Genomic DNA, 26174 nt, shown 5'->3' with positions numbered 1-26174 from the left:
AACAAAAAAAGTGATGGTATTTGCACACTTCATTCTCTCTCACTACACACCCCTTTCTCATAACACATCCTTCCAACTTTTTAAAATTTCTAATTCTCATAACACACCCCTCACATTATTAAAATACTTCTATTTCATTCATCTTACCAAATTTCTCACTACACACCCATGAATAGGGCTGCCCATCGGTCAGTTCGAATCGGTATTGGGGCTTACCAAACCAAAATAAAAAAATTCGGTATTTTTCGATTTCGGTATTTTTTGGTTCGGTAAGTTTTGGTAAACTTCAGTTTTCGGTTCGATTTCGGTAATTTTGGTATTGGATACTTTCAGTTCATTTTCTATTTACTTCGATATATCTTTGGTTCATTTTCGGTTTACTTCAGTATATCTTCGGTTCATTTTCGGTTTAATTATAATAATACTAATTATTATATACCAATATAAATTAAAATTTAATCAAATATGATGCATAAAAGATAATGGTTGTAATATTTGATAAATATATATTTGCACAAGTAGTATTGGTAGTTTAGTATAGTATTAGTATTAATTGAAATAATATTAATATTAGTAATAATATATACTAGTATAATTAGTTTAATAATATGTATTAGTACATATCCTATTAATTTAGTATGTATATTTCCCGATAAATATGAGTAGATACATATATATATATGCATTACTTACCTAAAGATGAGATTTTTATTTTCCTAAAAATAATAACATTTACTTTATTAGAGAATGACTCTATATCTTAATTCACAGTTTTGATAATATTAATATGATAACATTATACAATTGTAATTTCTTATAGTTGTTTAAGATATTAGTAGTTTAATATTTATTGTACCACTAACATAATGAGAAAATTACAGTTTAGTCCTTCTAACATTTCTTATTTGAAAAAAAACCTTATGACTTTTTTTTTTTCCAAATAAAGCCCTTATTTTTTCTAAATAAAGTCCTTTGATCATTGCCTTATCAAAGAAATATGTTATTATTTTTTTATTTTTTGAGGGTATAGGTACAGGTTAACCTCAAACCTTCCTAAGGTATATAATGAGGTTTGTGGAGGCTGAATATTAGGTTTTAACTCCAAAATTTTGGGTAGGACTTGACAAAGAAGTAAAAATGCATTGACGAACAATCGAAAATGGCGGTCGACCACTCAGTGCCTGATATGTGTGAAAAAAATAAAAAATAATGAACCAATATTGTGTAACATGGAATGATTACAATATTATTGGACTTTAGTTAGAATTTTAAAAGTGATAAGATTTTATTCAGTATATTATAAAACTAAAGAACCTAAATGGAAGTCTCCCATAGTATTATATAAGCATATATAACTAAATTTCGGTAATTGTTTCAATTTTTTTTTGTATATATTTCAGCTTTTTTCAATAATAATCGATTCAGTTTCTTTCAATAATAATTTTCGGTAATCGATTGGTTTATCAACTTTTTTTTGTTTTTACCAAAATCAAACCAACTTTTTTCGAATTTTTTCGGTTTCGGATTTTTGATTTTCGAATTATGGAAATCGGTATACCAAACCAAAAAAATTCGGTCAGTAGTCGATCTATTCGATAAAAACCAAACCAAAGAGCAGCCCTCCATGACCCACTCAACACTTTCAAACACTACACACCCTAACACTTCCAAACACCACACACCCCCCCCCCCCACCCCCACCCCCTCTCAACACTACTAAACTGCTACTAACAACACACGTCTTGCTAGTATTTTGCCGCCGTCAACACACGCCTTAATTTTTTTTTTTTTCAAATGTAAATCTAAGGTTATTCTATCTAATTTTAATTGTTTAATCCATCCATGCCAGAAACTTTTTTTTTTTTGTTTGAGATGATTTGGACTGAAGGTGTTTAAGGTTTAAGGTTTAAGATTTAAATTTCGTGTTGGAGGGTGAACATGTTCACGAGTCATTCAACATTGGTTTGCCAAACCAATGCAAAGTGATTCAGCAGGTACTTGCGGAAATTTTTAGAACCATTTGGCCCTGGTTCGCTGGACGAATCGTAACCAGAAATGAAAGAACACGAAATAAATAAATAAAAACTCAAAAATTTACTTTTATATCTTATCTGGAGATGAATAAGGGACGAGTTGAGGCTCAATTCATCAAAACTAATATACTTTTCTACAATATTATTTCCAATATAGAATAAAGAGAGAAGGTTTAGGGTTTTAGTGGATGAAAGATGAAGAAATGAGGTTATGAGAGGAGGGGGTGTGCCTCAAAGGTTGGGGTTATCATAAACAACAATAAGAGAGTGTCTAAATGAAGAGAATTTATTTTGTAAAACTGATAAACTGTCATGTGGTATAACTAATTTATATGTTATTATATAGGTGAATGTTATTAATATTATATCATACAAATATTAATTAACATGTCGTCCAACAATACCTTTATACATGGATTAGTTACACCACGTGACGATATATCGGTTATACCTAATAATTTTTCCTAAAATGAACACTCACGTTTCCTCACTAAGCACCCCCAATCCCAGAAATATCAACTCTACTTTTGATTTCACTTGTACATTTTTATGTATCAACCTGAGTGAGTGTAGTTTCATATTATAAAATCTTAAGACCAGAAAGGCTGTACAAATTTTATTAAAATCATTTGATACCAACAAGTACAATTTTGGGGAGGAGTACAGTTTCACACAACTTAAGGTTGAATAAGCAAGGGGCGGAGTCAACTAAGGCCTACAAGGGTCAACTGACCCTTCTCACCCTCCCCCTCTTCTTATATTTTGTAGGTGGCTGACCCTTCTCACTCTCCTCTCTTTATATAGTTTGTAGGTTTTATTTTAAAAATAACCTTATACAATTTTATGTATTTACAAATTTATGATTTATTTTAGGTGTACAATTTCTTGTGGCTTTATTTGAAAAGTTTTAGATATTAATTTATGTTATAAAACTAAAGAAAATAACAAGAGAACATAAAGAAAGAATTAAAGAGAATTCAGAGTATTCTTATTCTTCTCATTGGACTACCTATTTATAGGCTTACAAATGATGGAGACAATGATATAATGTACATAAATCATAGGTTACAAATCACTAAATATCATCATTAGTACATATGTTACAAAACCATCATTAAGACATAAGTTACGATATAGTAATGGTGGTCATCCACACGTTAAATTTTATGATTTACAACAATTTATGTTTTGTTTATTTGTTACTTAAATTTAAGATTGTGATGCCTTTTTCGAATTTGAAATGATTTATGGTCATGAGTTATTTATTAAAGTGTTTGACATAAACACATTTTTCTTATAAAAAATTTAGAATATTATGTTTTTTTCAATAAACTTTGAACAATATGTTGTGGTTAAAAGAAATAAAGTTTGATTTTCATATTAAAAATGACTTAATTTATATTTCATATTGATTATGATTTTGGGGCGACAATGATTATCTAAGAATGACCCCCTAGATTAAAATTCTAGCTCCGCCACTAAATAGGATTATCATACACTTCTAATTAGGGGTGAGTTTGGTACGGTTACCGAACCAGGAACCCCAAATCGGTTTACCGACCGAACCCCCCATGGTTGACCCTTTTGGATACCGAGTTCGGTATCGGCATGTCGGTAAACCGGTACTCAGTATGACCGGCAGTTTGGCTCGGCTCAACTCGGAATGGGCCTTGATCGGCACTTTCCATTATCAATGGCTTCCATTGCCTACTTTTTCAACCTCTTATCCAATTCGCAAGCAAGAAAGGCTAAAGGAGATTTCAACTTCAAAATTACTCAACTAAAACATGTAAAATGATAAGGGGATTGAAGCTTGAGATGAGAGGAAGAAAACCCACCAAGAAATTTGATGATCGGAGGTCGGAATTTGAAGAAATCTGGCGAGAGGGGCGCGGCTTGAAGCTTCAATTTTGCCATGTGGGATGGCCGGCCGGGCTGGGTGGCGCTGGGTTGTGTCGTCGCCAGCTCGGGGAGTCGACAAGTGGCCTTGGATCACCGTGGGATGGCCGGCGAAGTGAAACCCGGTGGTGGCAGGGGCTGCATGCGTGGGAGTCGCAAGAGAGAGAAAGATACAGAGACTTAGAGAGTGTGCGGGAAAATGTAAAGATTCTGGAAACATGGTGATTTGTGGGAATTGAGATTCCATGGGGTAGAGTGTATGGTAAGAATGAAAATAGCCAATCAGAGAATGACACGTATTTAAAAAAATAAATAAAAAAAAGGTCTTAATCATTATATTTTATATTCTTCAAAACAAATTATGGTTGTTTTGTTTATGTCCTAATACATTTTATTAATTAATTTAATTTAGACATTAGGGTATTTTGGGGTTTGGGGTTTTGAGTTTTTACTTTTAATACATTTATATATACATTTCTATATCCTAAAATACCTTTATATATAATTTATACTAGCCTCTCCGCTGCACTTTCTATTGCATAAATACCGATATTTTGGTAAACGTAATCAATTTAATAGATAACGAAAAATAAATTTGAAAAAATTAATTAAGGAGAGAGGCGGCAAACCAATTCTCTTGGACGGGAAAGTAAATTTGGGAAATAAATAACCGACCATTGGATTTAAGCCGAAACGATCTCAGCCATTCGGATCCGGAGATAATTAAAAAATCGTTCTGTTTCATACCTACAACAACTCCGTACTCACCACCTCCAGTTGTTATTAGTGAAGAGGAAGACCTTTCTATGATCGAGTGGGTAACTAATTATGTATACTTAGTTAACTTAGTTGGTAGCTTAATTATTTTAATTTTCATTCTTTGGCTCATAAAAAGCTTGTAAACTTGTTATCTTTGAAAAAGGGATTCCTTAGTATTTCTAGAGAGGTGTAGGGTATAGATGAAACAGATGAATGAATTTGACAAAAGTATTCTCTTCCTTCTGTGAAATGTTTTGCAATCCAAAAATGAGTTTGAATCTATATCAGACCTAATATTTTCTTTAAAATAGATATCTTACACCTCCAAAAAGGGCTCACATGTCTTAAGTGTCATGCTCCTTGTGTAGCCTTAACATTACTTAGCTAACTTGAAATAAATGTCTGAGCTTATTGATTTATTCTCAAGTTAACCAAGTACTATGGTGGCTGCCATGTACCTATTCCCATAGGCCTGGATTGGGACATGACAATGATAGTAAGAAGATGGGTCGTATGAGCCACAAGAATTTCTCAACTTTGCCCCTCAACAGTATTCTGTGTGTACGTCCCGTTACTCAAAAAGACATGTTTGTGCTAATTTGATGGTTTGGACCACAATGAGAAACGTCAGATAATTAAGAAAAAAAAAAAAAAATCGTGGACTAATATAAAACTTCCTAAATAACAAGTGAACCAATGGTGCAATTTCCTATTGTTACTATTTTTATAAAGAACAAATGAAAAAAGGGGTCTACAATGGTTGAAGCTAGAACACCCCAATAACGAGTTTTAAGTGATTTGGAACTAAATTTAAGGATTATTGAAATGAAGTTATTGGCCTTTGCCTTTGGATACTACGGCTTGGTTCTTTACTAAAAAAAAGAATAGAAGATGGTAATAGAGGGAACATAACAGCGTTTGATTGTTGTTTGTTTGTGAAAGCAGCTTTTCTTTTTTTATTATGAGGTGTCCGTTTTTATAGCCATTAGATAAGGCAACTAGTTTATTTAAAAAGTCAAGCAGATCCTAGCAGGGATCCGCTTCTGATTTTTAGAAGTCAGCCTTTTATCAGAGAAAAAAAAAAAAAGCCAGCCTTGTAGATTGAGCACTCAATTTCTTTACTTGAAAAAGAGGGAATTTTATGCTCTTGTTTTTTTTTTTTTTTTTGGGCCATGGAATTTTATTAAACTTATAAATTGCCTGAACATCCTCAAAGCTAAATACAGATTGCCATATATTTTGTCAAAGAAAAAAAAAAAAAAGGCACAGATGGTCATATCAGAATGTACTCATAAGATGACGGATCAAATTTTACATTTGCCATTATAATTTCAAAGTAAATTATATATGTGCGTGGGAAAGAGAGGGATCATGCACAAATGCTAAAACAAAGAATATTAACATTGACAATTTGAAAAACTACATCCTAAGAAAACAAAATACCAAAAAAAAAAAAAAAAAAGAAGAAGAAAAAAAATCTAGGGCAATACCATTGTATGTTTTTCAAAAACTGAAATGAATAAAATTGAACCTCTTGAACGGCATGCCTTGAAAACAAGCAAGTGGCCCCAACCAGACCCTTAAAACTGATATAAACATCTCCTGAATTGATGTTTTCGCGAGGACCCTTTTCGTGGTAGCAAACAGCCGTCCATTTCTCAAAAGTAAAGGTCCAAATACTTCAAATACCTACAGGCTTGATTAGCAAAATAAAGGCCGATTAAGTACGGAAAAAGGAAACAAAAAAAAAGAAAAAGAATCTACTGGGTTTTTGTTTTTATTTTAACTTGCCACAATGATTTGTCTTAATAAACTATTATCGAATAATAAAAAGCACTGGTTAACAAATTAATTAACCCCACGAGTCTATGTAAAATATTTTTGTTTATTTTCCCAGGTGTTAAAAGTATCATATCTCAGATTGTGCACAAGATTGACAAGGGCAACGTAGTTTTATCCATATTACGTTACAGTTGATTAAGGTTAATCACCAGAACGTAATTGGGTTTCATTCTTAGACCATTTTGTATGCTGTAACTACAAGCAAGGTTACTCTGTTTAACTTTTTACACAACCCATTATCTCGGCATATTTCTGCAACTATCAATCCCATCCACCCATTGATCGTTATGCGACTTATAATTTGACATCGCAAACAGGAAATGAGGAAAATAAAGGAATAGGAAAAGCAAAAAGAAAAAGAAAAAGAAACAACGGACAAATAGATATGTAGATCTTACGAGCAGCAAATGCATGAAAAACTTGTTACATGGCAGACGATCGGTTAAAAGATGACATGTGTTTTCCCGGCCAAACGAAAAAACAAAAGATGATGTGTCCAAGAAATTAAAAATTATTGTCAAATTTGTCATGAACAGCCTCACAAGACTTTGTTGACAACAGAAGCAAAACATGAGTGAGTGGGGGGCATTTGTGGTTTTAGGACGGATGCCAAAAAATTACAAATGTTGGTCACATGGGGAGCTGCTTGTGAGGATTGTGATTGACGACACTAATTCAAGGCTGGCTTCCTTAGACAGCTCCTCAGGGAGAAAATGCAGAAAGACCAAGGAATCAAATTCTTCGAGTTTTTTATAATTGTGAAAAGGCAAACATTAACCCGCAAATACCTGAAATAATATCGCTTTCGGAATCCTCATACAGAGAATATGTTTCATAGGTTGATTTTTACCTACTACCCACAAAAATACACCCCCATGATGAACTATTTGTTACTTCAGCTAATTGTTGAATTACAAGACCTAATTAATTGTAGTTCACAGGTGAATTATTAGTACCTATATAAAAAATCACAATCCGGGTGAAACATAATAGAAAATGATTTGATAGATCATTATGTTCTCAAGTTATAATTAATCATTTGATAGATCCATTATGTTTACTGAATCACCCAAAAAAAGAAATCCAAAAACCCTTGATTCTCAACCTCACTTGCGGCAAAAAAAACCTACATGGTTTCTACAAATTTGAACAAGTAATTCAACTCCCACAAAGCACAATCTAGAAAATTTTCAGGTAGCAGTAAAATGTTTGGATAGATTATGAGAGGTTAAACTGTTCGCTTTAACACGCCGGAGATGCAACAATTATGACTAGACGATAGACGTTCAACGTTCTCGGTAAGCAAAATCTTAAATTTTCACTCAAATCAAAATGCAAAACAAGAACGCTGTTGTACGATCTCCAACATCAATTGGGAAAAGTAGAATACAAAATTATTTACTTAATTGCCAGTCTGCCCACTAAAAGCTTCATCCAAACCCAGATCTTAAAACATTTTATTTGTATTTTGTTTTTTATCTCACTCCATTTTTCTAAAAAATCATAGAACAAGCTGAATTTTGACTTGTGGAGGCAACTTTCCATGGCTGAGACTTTATTTACATTTTCCCTACATACAGCTATTTGGTCATCATAATTCATAAGAGAACTCTAAGAGATTAACGAAAGGTAAGATGTGTTTTTCATTATTCCACTAAAGTATTTACCAATAATCTTCATTGTTTTTACCACATAATAGTTTTTCCCAGAATTAACATAGGATCAATTTTGTACTAAATAACTTCAGTTTGTGAACTCCACTACATCACAAAGTTCAGACACTTTTTTGAGACACATTTGCAACCTCGAATGTGCAACACCGGGGAAAAGGCGACAAAATCAGCATGGGAAACACAATGCGAAAAACATCAAGATCGGAACAAATCCCTATACGGAGTTATAGCCACTAATCTTTGAGCTCTTTCGTTTTATGTTGCAAATCACACCGAGTTGTTTATTTAGGAGGACATTATAATCTATAACAGCTTATTGCTGACCATATTGATGCTATATCAAGAATAATCGAGCATTCTCTTTGTAGACTCTACATTGATTACGTACTAGTAAATTATTAAACACGGTAATTTCAAGGAACTACTTATAAAAAGGTTCTCATTTTCAGAACTGCTCTAAACCAAAATCAAAATGTTAAGGCTTACATTCTATTTCTCCTTTTCTTTTTTCTTTTATTCCTATTGTTAGGAAGGCTAACATTCAGGTATCATATATTGCTTTTTTAAAACTTAGAATGTGATTATACGTAGTATTAGATTATGAATTTTCACTATCTCATCCCATTTTCGTACCAACAGAGGATGAGGGACAGTTTTGAGTCCACATGAGATTTCAACATTACTCTCTATTTCCTCAGTAAAAATATTGGAAGAAACAAAAGGGAAATTTCTCAAATGACAATAGCATTTTGGGATAACAGTTTGCCGTGTTACGAATCTAGCACTCCAGTATGGTATTTTGCTAGGGTAGTTGGGGAAGTGGACATGCTAACGGAGGTTATTCTTTTAACAAGCATTGCAATAGTCACTAAAATATGTTCAAAGAACTCTTACATAGCATAATTACATCTCATATTACAATTTGAAAAGGTTGAAAAAAGACTCACCCTAAAGCCAGATAATAGTCATACAAGACCATCACTTCAAAAGGCCAGACAAATGTAAGATATATAGGACAAGCTTAAGCTAGAGATATAAAATAAACGTGTAATGCACCAATGCAATTTATGGTGGGAGCATACAGATGACACAAACTATTAAACACTTGAATACAATGCTCTCTTTAGCAGCATCAATTACAAGAAAAAATACTTAATATAAATGAAAATAATTCAAACAGATATGAAGAACAATGCGCTCCAAAGATGTAATACTAATGAGATGAATTACAGTAAAAACAGCAGTTTAAAACACACATAAAATTATAATTTCATAAATGCAGATAAGCAAATAAGGAAAAATAAACAAATAAAAGCTTCAAATTAAGTACAAGAAAAGTGTCATAACATATCAACACGTGTTTAATAAAATACGAACACAATTAACTAGACCAAGCATGCAAATACATATTCCTTAAAAGAAAAAACTAAAAGAAACGCAAATCCAAAAAAGAAAGGAAAAGGAAACTAACAACAACAATGGCAACAACATATAAAGGGGCAGGGGGGAGAAAAGGTCTAATTTCCTAAGGAAACACTTAAGTGTCCTAGACTTACAAAATAGTCAAAATTAATGGACAACCTGCGAATATAGTAAAAACTATACACTCTGAAAGATCTACCCTTAACAGCATACAAAAATCCAACCATAGAACCCACCACAATGAAAATAACTACTCTATGAAACATAATGCTTACCTGCTTTCAACTAATTTGTTGTATAACTATTAAACAATCTAACTTACAAGAAAGCAATTATTTGCTCATATTGCAACACACACCTAAAAGTTGTAATTCCCATCAATACTGATAAATCAGTGGCATTGAAAATGATGCAGGAGCATCTCCTAGGGTTCTAAGACTTATTATTATTTTTTAATAGCTTTTTAATTTTTATTTCCTAGCTGGATTTAGAGTCTAGTTTCCTTATTTCATTAGGTCTTTTAAGGTAGTTTAGGTTTATGCTTTTCCTAGTTATAAGCTTAAGGCTTAGGTTGTAATAGACAGTTTTTGGCATAATATTATTCAGAGATTTCTGATGTGAGAGCTTCTTTTGGGTTGCTAAACCCTAGAACTCATCTATCTACGTTCCAACTTTGATTCTATAGCTTTATTCTCTCTCTTTTCTACTGTTATTGCTGGATTTTCCTTTCCACTGTAGTTTTTGCCCTATTACTATAGCTGGACAGCAGCCCTATGCTTCTGTCTTACATCAGAAAAGCTCTATAATAACTTTCAAGATATCATAGTTAAAAAGTTGTCCAAATTAATGAGAAAACAACGCATATCTTGACCATAAAATTTGATTAAAGATCTCTATCCTTGAGAACCTTAACTGTCAGACCAAAAAAAAAAAAAAGGGAGGGGGAACTTGACTGCAAACAAAAATTCAATCATACGACACACCACAATGCAAATAACTGCTATAAAAAAACAATGCTAATTTGTTTTCCAATTACTTTTTTGTGTGCTTATAAACAATCCAGTTTACAGGAAAGCAATTCTTTCCTCAATACTGAAATATCAGTGGCATCAAAAAGCTCTAAAAATCTCTTTTCACAGTGCCACAGTTGCAACAGAGACCTACAATCAGAAGGTCATAGGCTGTACCATCTGTATTTAATTAAATAAATTAAAAGAAAACCCAAATGGAGCGTGACAACTAGGTGGCTTAACCTAATATATGATTAATGGTGCTCAACATCATGTGGCTTAACCTAATCAGCCATGATAATTAAGGACTTGAATCATATAGACAAGACTGAAAACATCATAGATCGAGGTCCTACTGTCAAATTAGGTGCATAACCAGCATTAGAAGTATTGTGATATTGTGTATGGGAATGTGATGCTCCTGGTACACAGTATGTTGGGGGTAATCTAGGTTTGGAACATTAGGAAAAGTGAATCTTCAAAATACCAAGTATAGGGATGCACAATCCATATCCGCTTCCCAACAGGTGAAGAAACTTTGTAACTTTGCACAAACCAAGAGTCCAGTGTTATAAACAATGCACTTCTATTATCAGAACCAACTTATCACACACAAAACCATAATTTTATTTATATACTTCCCTAAATGTAACTTATTTATCTAACTTTCTCTACTAATTACTTCATCTAACCAAGATGATGAGGAATGGAAATAGGAAGAGGAAGGGCACAGGATGGGAAAAGAAACAAAGAACAATATATACCCAAGAGAAGTGAAAGGATTCTTCTGATACAAAAGTTAAAATGTCCCAAATTAGACAAGAAATATATGATGATTATAAAAACATTCAAGATGCAGGAAAAAACAAAATGATATCAACAAAAATTAAATAGCATTAAAATGTTTCTGAATTGGTAAAAATCAAAGGTTTCATCATTAGTAAAAAAAGGTAAATACAAAACAACTCTGCTGTAATAAATAGCATTCATGTCAGCCATATAAGAGGCATTTATTGTTTTCTATTTCTACCTGACATGAATGTCATTTCACCGTTATTGATAACATAGGTAGAAATCAATAACAATGCCTTTTTGGTATCTAAGAATCTATTTATTGACCTGCTGTTGACGCCCATAGCTGACATGAATGTCATTTCACCGTTAATGTTCAACACTAGTATGCTTTCTCACTACCTTGCCCTTTGTCTTCATTAGTGACATGAAAAAATAGCTTTATTGCATCAGAGTTGACCTTTGTGAATAAACAGATTCAATATGAAAACAAAGGTCAAGGTAGTGAGAAAGAGTACAATGTTGAAAATTAACAGCGAATACGACCTTAAGTAGGAAAAGGAGGGGAAAAGCTAAGTTGGAGCATATCTGTCAGATGCTAGTTCAACGAGAGACGCTTTACTTCAATAAACCCAGCTGTTTTGGTCATGCTTAAGCCCCCTCAAATGGATCCAAACCAGTTGGGAAAAGGGTTAAAGTAACCAACTCTAAACAGCTGGAAAGGAAAATGGAGTTGATTATAACATAAAAAGAAAAAAAAAAAAAATCATTCTTCATTTATGGGCCAGATTATGGTCCATGACCTCAAGTTCCATGGGTTGTTTGTCATACTAAGATAATTCATAAAAGGAATCAAATAACTGAATCATAAATTAATATGATGAGTCAGAATTTAATAAAATGCAGTTAATGACTCAATTTAGAAGTTCATGACTCATCTACAACACACCATTTGCCAAATTGGAAATTATGAAAAGGTAACTATAGTTACTGTTTTCAACTTATATTTTACCATTTAATTAATGACGCATTATACTATCACAGAACCATCCCATGGAGCATGAGCACGCAAGACCAAAATACATGATATGTCAACCATACTGACAAGGACATAAAATACTATAAATAAATATTTACAAATATTATAACATTTATAGCTATAGTTGATAATACTCTTTAATGGAAAACACTGAAGAAGGAACGAATTATGATGTACATAATTCAATTGGCACCTAAGAATTTACAGGTCAAGTGGTTAACCATATATGTACATGGAACATTGAATTACATCCAACCATGTTAAGATAGGGATATATATAAAAATGCAAGGATCAACACCTTTACATTCACCTAACTATGTGGAAGTGTGTTATAGAGTCTATAGACATTTGTTATTCAGAATAGATAGAAGGAGACATCATGGAGAAGGGGTGCCCATATTTGTCGAAGTGCTTATGATAATAGAAGGATAAGCGGGAAAGATGAAGGCATAAGGTCCCATCTAGAGAAGGGAGAACACAAAATGAGAGGGATAAGTATTGAGTTTGGAGATACAGAGTCAAAACAAGGCAGATGAAGGCGAGATTACTGAGTACACTACTCTATTACCTCATAAGACACAAGGTGGCCACCTTCCAAACCTCACCAAAACATCTCACAGAACTTCCATGCCAACCTAATAGCAAAACTTGGTAGCATATAATTAATTCCAAAAAGTAAAAGAAAAATTTAAAAGCCCATAACTCTCATGCCATAGGAAAATGGGGAGGCAAATGAAGGACTGGCTAATCTGCATCCATGTACATGTAACACCTATCAGTCAGCACTCTACCCTTTTTATTAAGTTATCCATAGTTGTACTTTATACCATGAGTAGCTGACCACCCCAAAAAGGCCACTTTCACTGGAACATAAGTCTTCCAAATCTCTTTCTCAGGAAAAACATCACTCCAATGCAAAAGAGCAGCATCATAACTACTTTTGAATCCTCCTCTTTTTGCCTTTTGTTCATTATTAGTTCAGTTTCCTATTTTTTATTTTTTTTTCACTTCAGTTAATTCTTTCTGATCTCTCATGTTGATCAAAGCCCCCTGCTGATCCACAATGTCTACATTTTTTTTGGCTGTCCGTGCTGAGATTGTAGCATTGGCTATTGCATTATCAATCTTATGGGTGCTTGATCCCTTTTACTTTTCTATAGGAAATGAAAGGGTTCTTAAAACCATAATATAATGCTCCTTGAAAAGCATAAAGGTAAGCAAAAATTGGAAAGTAAATAAATAACGACACACAAAATGGGGTTATTAATGTTTCCGGGAAATTTTACCTCACTTAGGGTAAGGAAAGCACTAGCTCGTAGCTCCTTGCAAGGAAAGCTCGGATATGAACGCCTATAGACACAGGTGCTAGAGAAGGTTCCATCCCCATCTCTTTTTTTTTTTTTTTTTTTTTTTAACATCTTCTTTCACTACCTATACGCACACCAAGTCTAGACAATTTAAGTCCCACCAACACTTGTGTCACATAGCGTTTGTGCACACAACTTTTGGCGGAGTCATGGAGATGCCAATAACTTATAGCCATTCTAGACTTAAAAAACAACTTGAAAAGTGAAAGTGAAAACAACAAAACTGTATAGAAACTGATTTGAAAGGTTAAATAACACAACCATTTCTGACAAACTTCTCTGCAAACAGAATTTTTAAAAAGACATGTTCCACAATTACATTTTCTTATGAAAAAAGGAAAAATAGATCTCTAAGATTTTTATTTCATACCAGTTTATTAAGAAAAAAAAAATTCAGTTTTATAAAGAGAGTTGGTTACTGCAATAGTTTTCTTCTAAATTTGTTTAATCATTGTGTTTTACCATTTTATCCCCATTTAATAATGTTGTTCTTTTAGAAGGTTTTTTTAAGTAAAGGTATATTCAGATTTTCAAAAGTTCAGTCCAGCTCATTTAGGGACTTAACATAAGGGACAAGTAAAGGATAACATATTTAATGATTGGATTTAACACCACTGTAAAATCAATAATTCGTTGAAGTAAATCTAACCCTTGAATGTGTTGTCCCTCATATTAAGTCTCTCATATTAGCCGGATTGTTCAAAAGTCACCGAACCTTGAAGTTCTCCCTTATCACCCCCCAAATTTAATTAAAAAGAAAGAAAAAAAAGGTGCATGCAGCCATGCACCAAGGACATGGAATCATTCAGATCCCACTTGCAAAACATATGAATTTCCTTTATTCCCTTCCCCTTTTAACTCAATCTAACAAAATAGCTTGACCAGCAAGTACAATTCAAACAAAGTACGCATATTTGACGAGTGCAAAAAAGGAAACATTTTGTCCCAATAGAAGGGGGTGACCTAGAAACTTAATTTCAGTGGAACTGATTGTTCACATCTTCAACTTTATGGAAATTCACATTAAAATGAAATTATCGTCAATTATAATTTTCACAAATTAAAATTTGAAAATAATTTTTATGAGTCTCAACGTTGCCTGACTCATGGTGTTTAACAATGTTAATATAAATGTATGCAATTCATTTACAATATTCAATAAAATGGAGATGAGAAGAAATGAAGAGCCATAATGGCCTAGAAAACTACCATCCCATTGAATAAAGCTTTTTGACCGAGTGCTTTTGCTTCATCTCTGCAAATGTAGGCCAGTGCATTTGGTGAAAACCTTAACTATAACTTCTACTGCTTTTGTTGTTCAATAGCTGCTTTTAAGAAACAATCCAAGAGTTGAGAAACTGCTATGGCTGTGCGATTATAATTGGACAAAAAGGCCCTCACCCTTTAAGCAATAACAAATAACATACATTTATTATGAGAATAAAAAACTTATTATACAAAAGTATCATATTACATTCAACAATTTTGAAAGTATATTTATAGAAATATTGATTTATCACCATGTTTCTTGAATCAAATTATGTCATAGATTTATAAGTTTCTATATTTAAAATAAAAGGCAACAGAGAAAAAATAAAAAAATAAAATAGGGGTTAAAGTTGGCATTGACAAGATTCTCAAAACAAACACAAACACAAACAACAAAAAATTAGGTTAAACTGTCAAAGTGGCAATCTATCCTTAAGAGGCACAAAAACCAACAAAACCAACTTCTATAATTACATTTTCAAACATTTCTATCTAAAGCACCACAATATTTTAATTCCACCCAGTGTTTCTTCAAATATATAGATAAGATGTAGATATAAACATGAACACTCTTGAACCAACCCAATCTTCAAAACATTATCTATGAAACCAGAATATGGATTCCACAAACAACTTGTGAAACACGGATGCTTGCACAAAGCCTATGCAACCAGAAATGTGAAACCATTTATAGTTACACATGAACACCCTCAAACCAACCCAATATTTAAAACGTTACCCATGAAACCAGAACTATGATTCCACAAACAAATTTCTGAACACAGTGCTTGCAGCAAGCCTATGCAACCAAAAATTTCACACCATATATAGTTCAATCTTCCTAGGAAAGATGTGATAACCTATGGCATTAATTACAGAAAACAAATACAAGCGCATAGATATCACCATACGCAAAGAAAAGAAACAAGCAAGTATATTAGCCAACTAACCATGCTACCAATAGATGTATTTTTCTCTCGAAGAAAACATTCCAATTTTATCAGATGTCCCTGAAGGGACTCTCTAAAAGAATGCATTCATTCAAGTGCATAAATCATTGACATAACCAAATTGAACACAGATGCTTGCAGCAGCCTATGCCTCACACCATATATAGTTCCACCTCCCAGGGAATGATGTGCTAAACCTATGGTATGATTAACAGAAAACAAACACAGGCTAACAAGTTTTACCATATGCAGAAACAGAAGCAAACACATAGAATAGCCAACTAACCATACTTCCAAAGGATGTATTTTTCCCTAGAAGGAACACAGTCATTCAACAGTAAAGTCATGGAACACAAACAAATAATCAGAAATAGATGCTTGCAGGAAGCTTATGCAGTCAGAGATGTCACACTACTTTAGTTCAATCTCCCTAGTAAAGATGTTGTGCTGAACCTATGACATTAATTAAATAGAAAGCAAATACAAGAGCACAAATTTCACCACATGCAAAGCAAAGAAACAAGCACTTAGATTAGACATCTAAGAATACTTCCAAAAGATGTATCTTACTCTAGAAGGAACACAATCATTCAAGAGTATAAGTCACAGAAAGCGAAAAATACCTATTCGGAGTATACTATCACTGTTGACTTCCAGACCCTCGTCCTGCTTGACTACCCATTTGCTGCTGCTGTTGTTGCTGCTGTAATTGGAGAAGGAGGCTAGCCGCAAATTGAAGCGTTGACTGATATCGATGATTTTTGTCAGCCTCACCCTCTGAGGTGCTCTGACCAGCACCAAGAAGTGCTGACTGAAGCTGCTGCATTTGATTCGGGTATTCTGGGCTCACCTTTTCAGGTGCTAAAGGCACAAAGGCCTGAGACTGCGAAGTTGCACCATAAGCCTGACCAGAAAAGGTCATAGAATTATTGAGTTGCTGAGAAACAGGAGAATTGTACAACCCAGTGGCATCTGTTCCATGTGCTAAAAAGCCTTTCTGAGGACCAGGAGCTTCAGCCAGATAATGTTGGCTGAGATGCGAGGATCCAGTAACTTGTCCACCGTGAGAAGGTACCAAATAATTACTCAAAGGCCTGGATGAACTTGCACCCTGCAGGGACAGACTGGCAGAAGAGTCTGGGATTTGGGTGCCACCAAGGACCAGTGGAGCAGAATGGTTTGATGCATTCGGAACAGATGGATAAGGCTGGAACTGCGAAAGATTTTGTTCCTGTGGATTAATTTGACCACCCAACTGGTGTGATGCATGACCAGTATGATCAGAAATTTGTTGATCTTGTTTCCATCCAGGAGAGGGGGCTATTTTACTAGGTGCAACAGGAAATGAAGGCCTAACCGTTGAGGATACTGGTAACGTAGCACCTTCTGAAGCAGGTGACTGTGCATTTCCAGGCAGTAAAGTCGCCAGAGTGGCAATAAGTTCAGGTGTTAATGCAACTCCAGCTTGTGATACTGCAGCACTATTACCAGAAGCATAGCCTTGGGTTACCGACTGCACTCCAGAGGACTCGCTAGTAGGTGGAAACAGTGGCTTTGAGGAAAGCTTTGAGTCCTCATGCAAAACCCTGTTATAATCCATTGACAAAAGTTGTTCCTCCTTTGATGGGATAACACTATACTCAGCTTGTGAAGGAGGAACCTGCTGTCCATCTATAAACTGTGAAGATGGAAAGGTCAGATGCGATTGTTGCTGCATGGAAGCAGTACTAGGACCTTGTTGTGGAAACTTGAGAACCACACCATACAGACGTTCAGGGCCTGCAACTTTCAAAACATTCTTCAAGAAATCTGAAGGAGGTACCAAAAATAAGGTCATCCCATCATCAAACTTAGCAACACCAGCACGGTTTTTTGCACCAAGGTAGTGAAGGAATTCAGTGTAGGAAGCAAAATCATCTTCACTATCTGGCAAGAAGAAAACAATGTCGAATCCAATGGCCTCAGCATAGTGTTTTGTGAGCATATCCAGTCCAGTTCGAGCTGAACAATTAACAATTTCAGGACTGCAAAACAGAAAACAATCACATTAAATTCAAACAAGATGCATACTCAAAATTTGACCAAAAAAAAGATGCATACTCTAAGTCACACATGCAAGACTACCCATACTGATATAAGCTTGAGAGCACTAAGTTGGATTTTCAAAATATTATCCAGAAAACAGCCAAAGGAACATAACACAAAAATATTAATAAATGCGAAGTTCAAAAACATACAGCCAGGAAACAATTTGCAAATAATAGAGGTAATAAAAAATACACATTTAGAAGGAGAGGAAAGAAAGGAAGAAGATTACAATTGTCAATTCTGTACGTAACCCGCTTTACAAAAACATTAGTTTATTTATTTCCTTTCATTTTCTTTTTTAGTTATTGCTTTTTCCAACTTCACAATTGTCAGTTTTGTATCTAAACCACTTTACAATTTTCGGTTCTGTATCAGAATAAGGATTTAAAGTACAGTCTAACCAAGTTGTTTGATTTATTCTATTTATATGTTTATTTATTTCTGAACTAAAATACCATAGGCAACGTGTGATTGTCAATGAGAGTAGAGGATAGAGCGAGAGTTATTAGTCTGAAACTCAAAATTTGCAGAACCTTATTGAAAAAAAGTACCGAACATGGGAACAGGTAAGGCCCTAAAGGGCAAGATCATTATAGTAAGTAAATAAATATTAAACTATAATAACCAAATTAAGTATGCACCAAGTCATTTTATCAAGTTCACCTAGCACTTCTTTCAAGACACACCGTTTAGATCATTACCCTTCCAAGAGTCCAGTAAAAATGTATATGCCATTTTTAAAAATACCAAGAACATAAAATTTTGACTTCATCGAAGGAGAATGGCAAAAGGTTTCCGGAAATGAATTCAAAGAGGGGAAGAATGTGGAACATTTAAAAAAAGAAATATATGCTAGTTTTCAAATTATTATGTTTTTCCTTAATACTGATATGAATAATAAATGATTAACAATATAATCATGACAAAGATGATTATATGCATGATTAAAAAAATCACGGAAGTGATCTAGAAAGTTGAGTTGGGAATGAGAAAGAACAACAACAACAACAACAATATCTGACCTACTAGTACTACATACTTCAAAACAGCCATATCGCATGAATAAATATGAACCCTCCATGAAATATTAATTGGATCCAGCACCATGATTTCATAAAGTCTTGGTAAGGTAAAATATACCTTATGCAAAGACCCTAGCAGAGTATTAGCTTGCCACATGTACTAAGTAGAAACCAGTGAGGTATGCTATACATATCCAAAATCAAAATGGAAAAACAGAGACAAGAAAATTATAAATAACAAGGAAAATTGTACTCACAGCTCATTTCCTATCCCTTTTCCTATAGGGACACAGCGAGCATGACAAACAGGTGTTCCACCCTTCGCGATCATTCCACGCCATATATAATCATTATCAGGAAGACCGCCAACCCTTACACCGGCTGGACTAAGGTGACTCTTCCCTTGGACATTCATAGGTGGACCAGAAGCACCTCCATCTGGACCGAGTCCATACAACGAGTCTAACCCCAATCCATGATCATCAATCTTCCTCAATGAATATGGATCATCCCTGGACAAAGGACTATCTATCCTTGATCGTTTAGGATCCCTTTGAAATTGATTAACATCCAATACATCCCATGCACTAGATGCAGATCTCGTGTGTGGCCTGATACCAGGCGCAGGAGAAGAAAGGATCCCAGGTGTGGGAGGAGATAGCCGCCTCCAGTTTGGACCCATCAGATTCTTGGAATTGCCATCTTGATAACTATGAAGTGACGGCAAATCGTTAAGTTCTGGGCCTGAAAGCAGAGGGTCAAATCTACCTTGAGGACCTAAAGGCCTCATTGGGACATTTGGTCCAAGAATGCCACTTGGTGGTAGAGCTCCAGGAAAGTTATTAGACATCATTGGACGATTATGACCAAACATATCCATCTGTAAAGGCCGAAAAGGATGTTCATTGAATAATATATCTCTAGGCCCTTTGCCTCCAGGAAAAGGGCCAGCGTAATCCTTCCCAGGTGCCAGCCCGCTGCTTGAGAACATAATCGTAATCCGAGGATCGTTGAAAAGCCTGCCTTGCAAACCCTCTTTGGCACGCCGAGCTTCATCAACACTCCTGAATTCGACAAAAGAGTAGTGCCTTGCAGGAAAACTTTTAATTCTCTCAATCTCACCAAACAAAATCATGGCATTGTGGAGCATTTGTTCGTCAATCTGAACAGAAGGAGGGTAGCCAATCCACAGAACGTTACTGGGTTGACCATCACCTTTTCGCCCCCCTGAAGTTTGAGAATGCTGCAACATGACACAAAAACTTGAGAAAATTATCACAACTGACAAGATAGGTATAGAAGTGTACTTCCATATAAAATTCACATACAGATTTCCATATGCTATACAAGTGTAACACCTACAACTTGAGTTCCATATGCACCTCGTATGACATAATCAGCTAACAAATAATTATCATGAAGCAGCCAATATGTACACAGCCAACATTGCAAGATTTTATCATATCTAGTTTTACACTTTGCAGCTTAGCACTCACCTGTTGTCTTTTATGACCAGAATGAGAATCAACAGGCCCCATGCTTCTACCCAGAAGCTGTCCATCTCTGTAGTCAGGCCACTGTTCCTGTTCAAATGAACAGAGGAAAACATAAACTCGTTACAAAATGAAAAGAAACAGAACTGAAATTATAATTTATTATCACTAAACATTTTAATAAGCAACTGAAGCTAGGATCCATGTAAAGGTTTTCAATATACATGCAAAACATGCAATAATATAACTTAAACTCCTCCACTCCACAATTAGTTGACATCCAAATATAACAATGACCCAATGATTTGTAGGACACAAGTGTTATGTCTCAACATGAAACGCGTCGTCTGACCCACAAACTTAATCTAGATACAGGTACAGTACTGTAAATGTTATTTTAAGTTTATGATATTTAAACATTAGTGTGTATAGAAAAAGATGTTTGCGCATATGTTTGTTAGGAAACTTACCATATATATTCAAATCCATGATATATAAACCACAATAAGTTTCTTCAAAAAAATGCATAACACTGCACTCTTTTTAATTAAATAAATTGAATTATTTCTATCATTCAAATAAGTGTCATGTCCTTAGCATTGATACACAGGTGGACATCCATTGAAGCTCTAAAAAAAAAAAACTTACCCTTCTCGAGGGCTGTGATCGAAGAAAATCGACACGTATTTGGTCACCACCCAATCGCTTCCCATTCATGTTTTTCATTGCTTGGGAAGCATCCTCTAATCTGAAATATTCAACAAATGCAGTATTCCGGTCTCTAAGGAACTTGAAGTCCTCCATTTTTCCAAACTTGAGAAATTCTTCTTCTAATTCTTCCTTTGAAACAGACGGGCTAATTCCACCTACCCACAGATTCTTACAAGGTTTTGCCTGAAAAAAAGAAGTTTGCAGGAACCACAAATTTAAGATCCCCAAGAATGTAAAAGGCTGCAAACATTGTCTCTGGGTGAGGAGAAAAAATACATAAAAATGAAATAGATCGCATATTAAAAATCTATTTTGGATAACAGCAAACCATATTACTGACTAAGAAGAGGGAGAAAACTATTTAAGTGAATAAGACTACAACTTTACTATCACATTTTAGAGACAAAATGCATGATAAGTTGAAATACATCTATAGCAGTCCTCAAGAATAGGATTCTCTAGTTACATTTTCCATGTTGATATTGTACTTGTGTCCAAAACGACGTCGTTTTGGGGTTTTGGGTTAAGCATTTGGAGGTTTAGGTTTTTGTATTTGGGGTTTACAATGAAGAGATAATTAAATGAAACTATAATACGGCATAGTTTTGGATATAAGCACAATAGAAGGGTAGAAAACATAAGCAGAGGATCCGAACTCGTCCCTCAAGGGACAAATGAATAATTAATAAAAACTTTATTCATCAGACAGAAGGTCAAACTTAAGCATGCCCATGAACATGAAACTTAAGCAAGGGGACTATAAACGTAACCTTCATTACAACTATAGAAAGTCGAACAAGCTGCAATATAAAATTTGGGGATATAGAGTACTCAATGGCAAGTAGGATCTCATTTGCACCAACTCCCCATTATTTGTTCTTTCCAAGCGATCTGAATTGCCATGACTCACAATGGACAGGTCAAGGCTTACTACAATATTTGTTGCTCATCTTGCGTAAATATTGTCAAAGAATGCATGGTTTGGAAATCAGATTGGGGTGAATTTTCGGACAAGGTAGTTAACACAAACCAGTATAAAACCAGCTCCATGAATATAGTTCATGTGACAGTGTGAAAAAGGTGATTTTTTTTTTTGGTCAAAGCGTGAAAAGGTTATTGTACATACAATTGCAAGTGCATAAATGCTGCTACAATGGAAGGTCTCAGGGACTGCCGCATTCAAACTACTCTCCCACAAGTAGACTAATGCCATTTTAGGTATTTAGAAGTATTTTATTATGGTCAAAAATCTTTGAACAATTTATATGATTTGAGATAGCATTGTTTTAGAAGTTCCAAAAGAGTTGTGACAAGAAGCAGCAGAAGGAACGACCTGTAAGCATCAATATGAAGCACGCATTTAAGGAATACAGAAGTCATAAGGACATTTGTTTCACATTGTGTTGCCTCTCCAGCATGAGTAATAATATCTCAAAACTGAATGTCAATTACCAGTTGTAAAAATAAATAGTCAGAAGACTCAGAATTCACAACTAGAAAGCTTCATGTAGTCTAGGAACAACCAAAACAAGCTGCTATACACACGCAATCCATCTTCCATCCCTACAACCCCTTCTTAAGTAGATGAAACGTTGTATGTCTACCCCACGTTCTTCCAATTAGAAAATGGAAATGCACAAGTACTTCATTAAGAAGACAATTTTAAAGTTTGCATGATTTCTCTTATAAGCATGAGATACATAAGTATAAGACATTTGAACCATTGGATTGATGTCTTATGCTTATGTATGCTTATAAAAGAAAATCTCTTAATGTTTGTATTCCGCATAAATCACCAAAAAGAAACAAAGTTTGTTGTCATGACCCCCTCCCCCCTTCCCAGATCCATTATATGGTTCATTACCAATACCATGTTTGAGAATACAACAGAGAAGGAAAATGGTGACCAACCCTAACCCCTCACCCTAATGGGTCAATTTTTTACATTAATATTTAAATAGAAAGGGAGCAAAGTTACAGCCTTCTTGTCCAACCCAACTTGAGTTGAGATTGGATCGGATTGGATTTAGGTCCCTTGCCTCGCCCTCAACCAATGTTTAAATGGTTGCCCTTCTATAATTTCATTATTATATATATCTTACAGCCTAAGGTTTTACTCTTCCTCCATTCCTCTTTTTCATTTTTTGTATTGTTCAAGCAATTTTAAATAAGAAACCAATATAGCCTTTTATTTTCCATTGAAACACAACCAGCACCCATAAAATAGGTGGGATAGGATGGAGATCTAAGATTACTGATAGCTGAGTGGTAAGATCTAAAGTGTCACCAAGACACAAGTGGAAGACTACATAGGAGTGGATATCCCTAACAATTATTTAAATTTTTGCTTTCTGAAACTTTTTGAGAGCAATCCTTTTGTTGCAAGACAAGAAGAATAGAGTTACCCCACCATGCACAATGGCTTCGGTCCTGATCTAAATAATACAACTATAAAGCCATTTGGTTCAAGAATACTTTGTCTCCTATCCATTTGAGTAACAAGCTTGGCAAAGAAAGAATTGCACAAGATCAGACCTTGGTGTGAAGTTCCATGTCAATTTCTAACATTTAATCCTTTAGTAATCAACCTATAAGCTTAACTCATACAAAATGGATTTCAAATGTACATTATATGGGTGGAAAAAGAAGTAGACATTGGCGCTTAGGTCACAATAAATTCAGGCCAACAACCTAGAATTTTTTTGGTCCTGTTGCGTTTGGACCTCAAATGTTGATAGTGATCATTTGAGATTGGTTTGTACCAAAACATTAATATTGGCGCTTAAGTTGAGTTGAAATAGAAACACGCCTTTTTGCACTCACTGACATCCGTTACCAAGTTTGAGTTGTGCGTCAAGGTGTAAAAGGTTTTGTGCAGTTGACCTGTCTGGTACAATAAGATTTCAAATTAATCACCCATCAAAAGGACCTAAAACACTAGGGTAGCATTCGTTTTTCGGTTTAGGGGATTAGTAACATTATGCAATTTCTTTCCCATGTTTGGTACACACATCTTGGGATGTTTTAACTTCTACATGGGAATGGGATTTACCCATTCCCCTTGAAATGGGAGATGGGACACCCATAAACCCATTGGGTTTGTGAAACCTGTTTATCTAGAATTAGGTGTATAAATTTAAGTGATCATATTACCATTTGTATTGTGTCATAAATTAAAGATACCCTTCATATCCTGAATGAACCTTGACATTTCCCATCATTTCCAAACACTGAGATGAAAATCATGGACTCCTAAGCACTCTAGAGTGGGATTCCAAAGAACTCATTCTGAAAAACAAACAGTACCTATGAACCCATTTCGTGAATGTATCATTCTGCAAAATAATAAATTCTGAATAACACCAACATTCAGGTTATGTGCTTCTCATCCCTTAGCACAAGCCAATTACAAAATCATATTTTTTCATGTCTAATATTATTATTGTTTGAGCTCAATTCAAATGATTAATTATTTACAGAATAAAAAGAATTAATTTGAACCCCACAACTTAACTTAAAACGCGCTTAAACTAATATGACTGTGTCAGATAATTAGACTGAACTCAAACAAGAGACTCATAATCCAAATTGAGGAAACCCAGATCTCCCAATTCAAAAGGGAGAGAGAGGGGGAATGAAGACAGAGAAAATAACGCAACTTGAATCTAATATGCGCATAAACGTATATTTAACGCAGTAGGAACTGGATTATAGGTGATCATGATGATGATAATAATAGGCGCAATTGGATTCGAATCAAATAAACTCAAAATTCTTGTTCCAAATCCACACAACCAAAATGCCACACCAATTATCATACAAAAATAACAACCAAATAAACCTAACGAAGCACAAAGATCAATACGAACCGGTCGCGCAAACTCAATCTTAACGGGGTTTCCACGCAGAAGGGTCCCTTGCAATGCCTCCTTGGCTGCCGCAGCGTCCTCGACGCGCTTGAAAAACACGAAGGCGTAGCTTCGCGATGAGTACGTGGTGACGCTATCCAACGCACCGTATTGGGCGAATAGGTCCATGAGATCGGAATCGGTGACGTCGCCAGCTAAGTTCCCGATCCAGAGATTGTTCGATGGCGTCTCTGATTCGTCTGTGCCTTGCTTGCTGGGTTTGGTCGCAGGCGCCATTGTGATTGAATTGGATTGAATTGAATTGAATTGGAACCCTAGTAGTGATAAGATTCAATGTGGCGGAAGTAATTAATTGCTGGATATCTTTGGGGGTTAGGGTTTGGCTGATTTGAAATGAAGCCCTAGAAAATTTGTTAAATTAGGGATCTAAATACAGAGAGATAATAGAACGAAGTGAGGGAAGACGGGATGCCAGTTTGGCCAGATGTGAGATTGTGAGATGCCAGGTTATATAGTGGTTAATATACAAGTCTCTTTTGATCTGATAAGGTGTTTACTTACGTAGCATTTTTGTTTTATGAGTTAATTATCCTAACATCCTAAGGTTTATTATTTTTTGAGTCCATTAATTATAAGGTACTAACAAAATAAAATATTAACCAAAACCACTCAATCTATTTTTATTAACTTGCGGACACTATCTACTAGCCAAAATATGCAGACACCTTCCAAAAGAAACGCATCACAACAAAATCAACTACACAAACAGCCCAAAACTGATCTTCTTCTTTTCTTTGCCAAATCGATCACTTTCTTCAACTTTACCAAATCGACAATTGTTCATCTTTACTCACAAGCATCGTTCTGCAACTCCAAAAAAACTGCAGTTTCAGTTCACAAATTGCTTTCAGTTCACTTTGCAGTTTCAGAAACTG

General features: G+C 34.8%; 1 protein-coding gene across 6 annotated transcripts; it reads right to left on the bottom strand.

Annotated features, from left to right (window-relative positions):
* Window positions 1-5989: 5989 nt before the first annotated feature.
* FPA (RNA binding protein) lies at window positions 5990-25727 on the bottom strand. 6 transcript variants are annotated; one of them, XM_086230836.1, is made up of 6 exons: window positions 25240-25727; window positions 21308-21553; window positions 20663-20749; window positions 19424-20409; window positions 16680-18080; window positions 5990-6387 (listed from the first exon to the last, which is right to left on the bottom strand). In XM_086230836.1, the coding sequence occupies exons 1-5, from the start codon at window positions 25513-25515 to the stop codon at window positions 16697-16699; spliced, it is 2979 nt and encodes a 992-aa protein (XP_086086962.1). In that variant the 5' UTR covers window positions 25516-25727; the 3' UTR covers window positions 5990-6387; window positions 16680-16696. The 6 variants fall into 6 exon arrangements, with proteins under 6 accessions (XP_086086962.1, XP_086086964.1, XP_086086967.1 ...); XM_086230838.1 differs by lacking the exon at window positions 5990-6387 and adding an exon at window positions 9083-12145; XM_086230841.1 differs by lacking the exon at window positions 5990-6387 and adding an exon at window positions 9083-11844.
* Between the last annotated feature and the right edge of the window lie 447 nt (window positions 25728-26174).

This window comes from Dryas octopetala, chromosome 2 (assembly GCF_963921425.1).
Source record: "Dryas octopetala chromosome 2, drDryOcto1.1, whole genome shotgun sequence".
Classification (NCBI taxonomy): domain Eukaryota; kingdom Viridiplantae; phylum Streptophyta; class Magnoliopsida; order Rosales; family Rosaceae; genus Dryas; species Dryas octopetala.
The sequence above is the reverse complement of the archived record's forward strand: the minus strand, read 5'-3'. Positions and strand labels throughout refer to the sequence as shown.

What these genes read in the sequence shown, in the direction of transcription:
- FPA (XM_086230836.1), bottom strand. Translation starts at nt 25,515, where the DNA reads ATGGCGCCTGCGACCAAACCCAGCAAGCAAGGCACAGACGAATCAGAG. An exon ending in GATCACAGCCCTCGAGAAGG is followed by an intron (nt 20,750 to 21,307) that starts GTAAGTTTTTTT and finishes TCATTTGAACAG; the next exon opens with GAACAGTGGCCTGACTACAG. An exon ending in CTGGTCATAAAAGACAACAG is followed by an intron (nt 20,410 to 20,662) that starts GTGAGTGCTAAG and finishes GTCATGTTGCAG; the next exon opens with CATTCTCAAACTTCAGGGGG.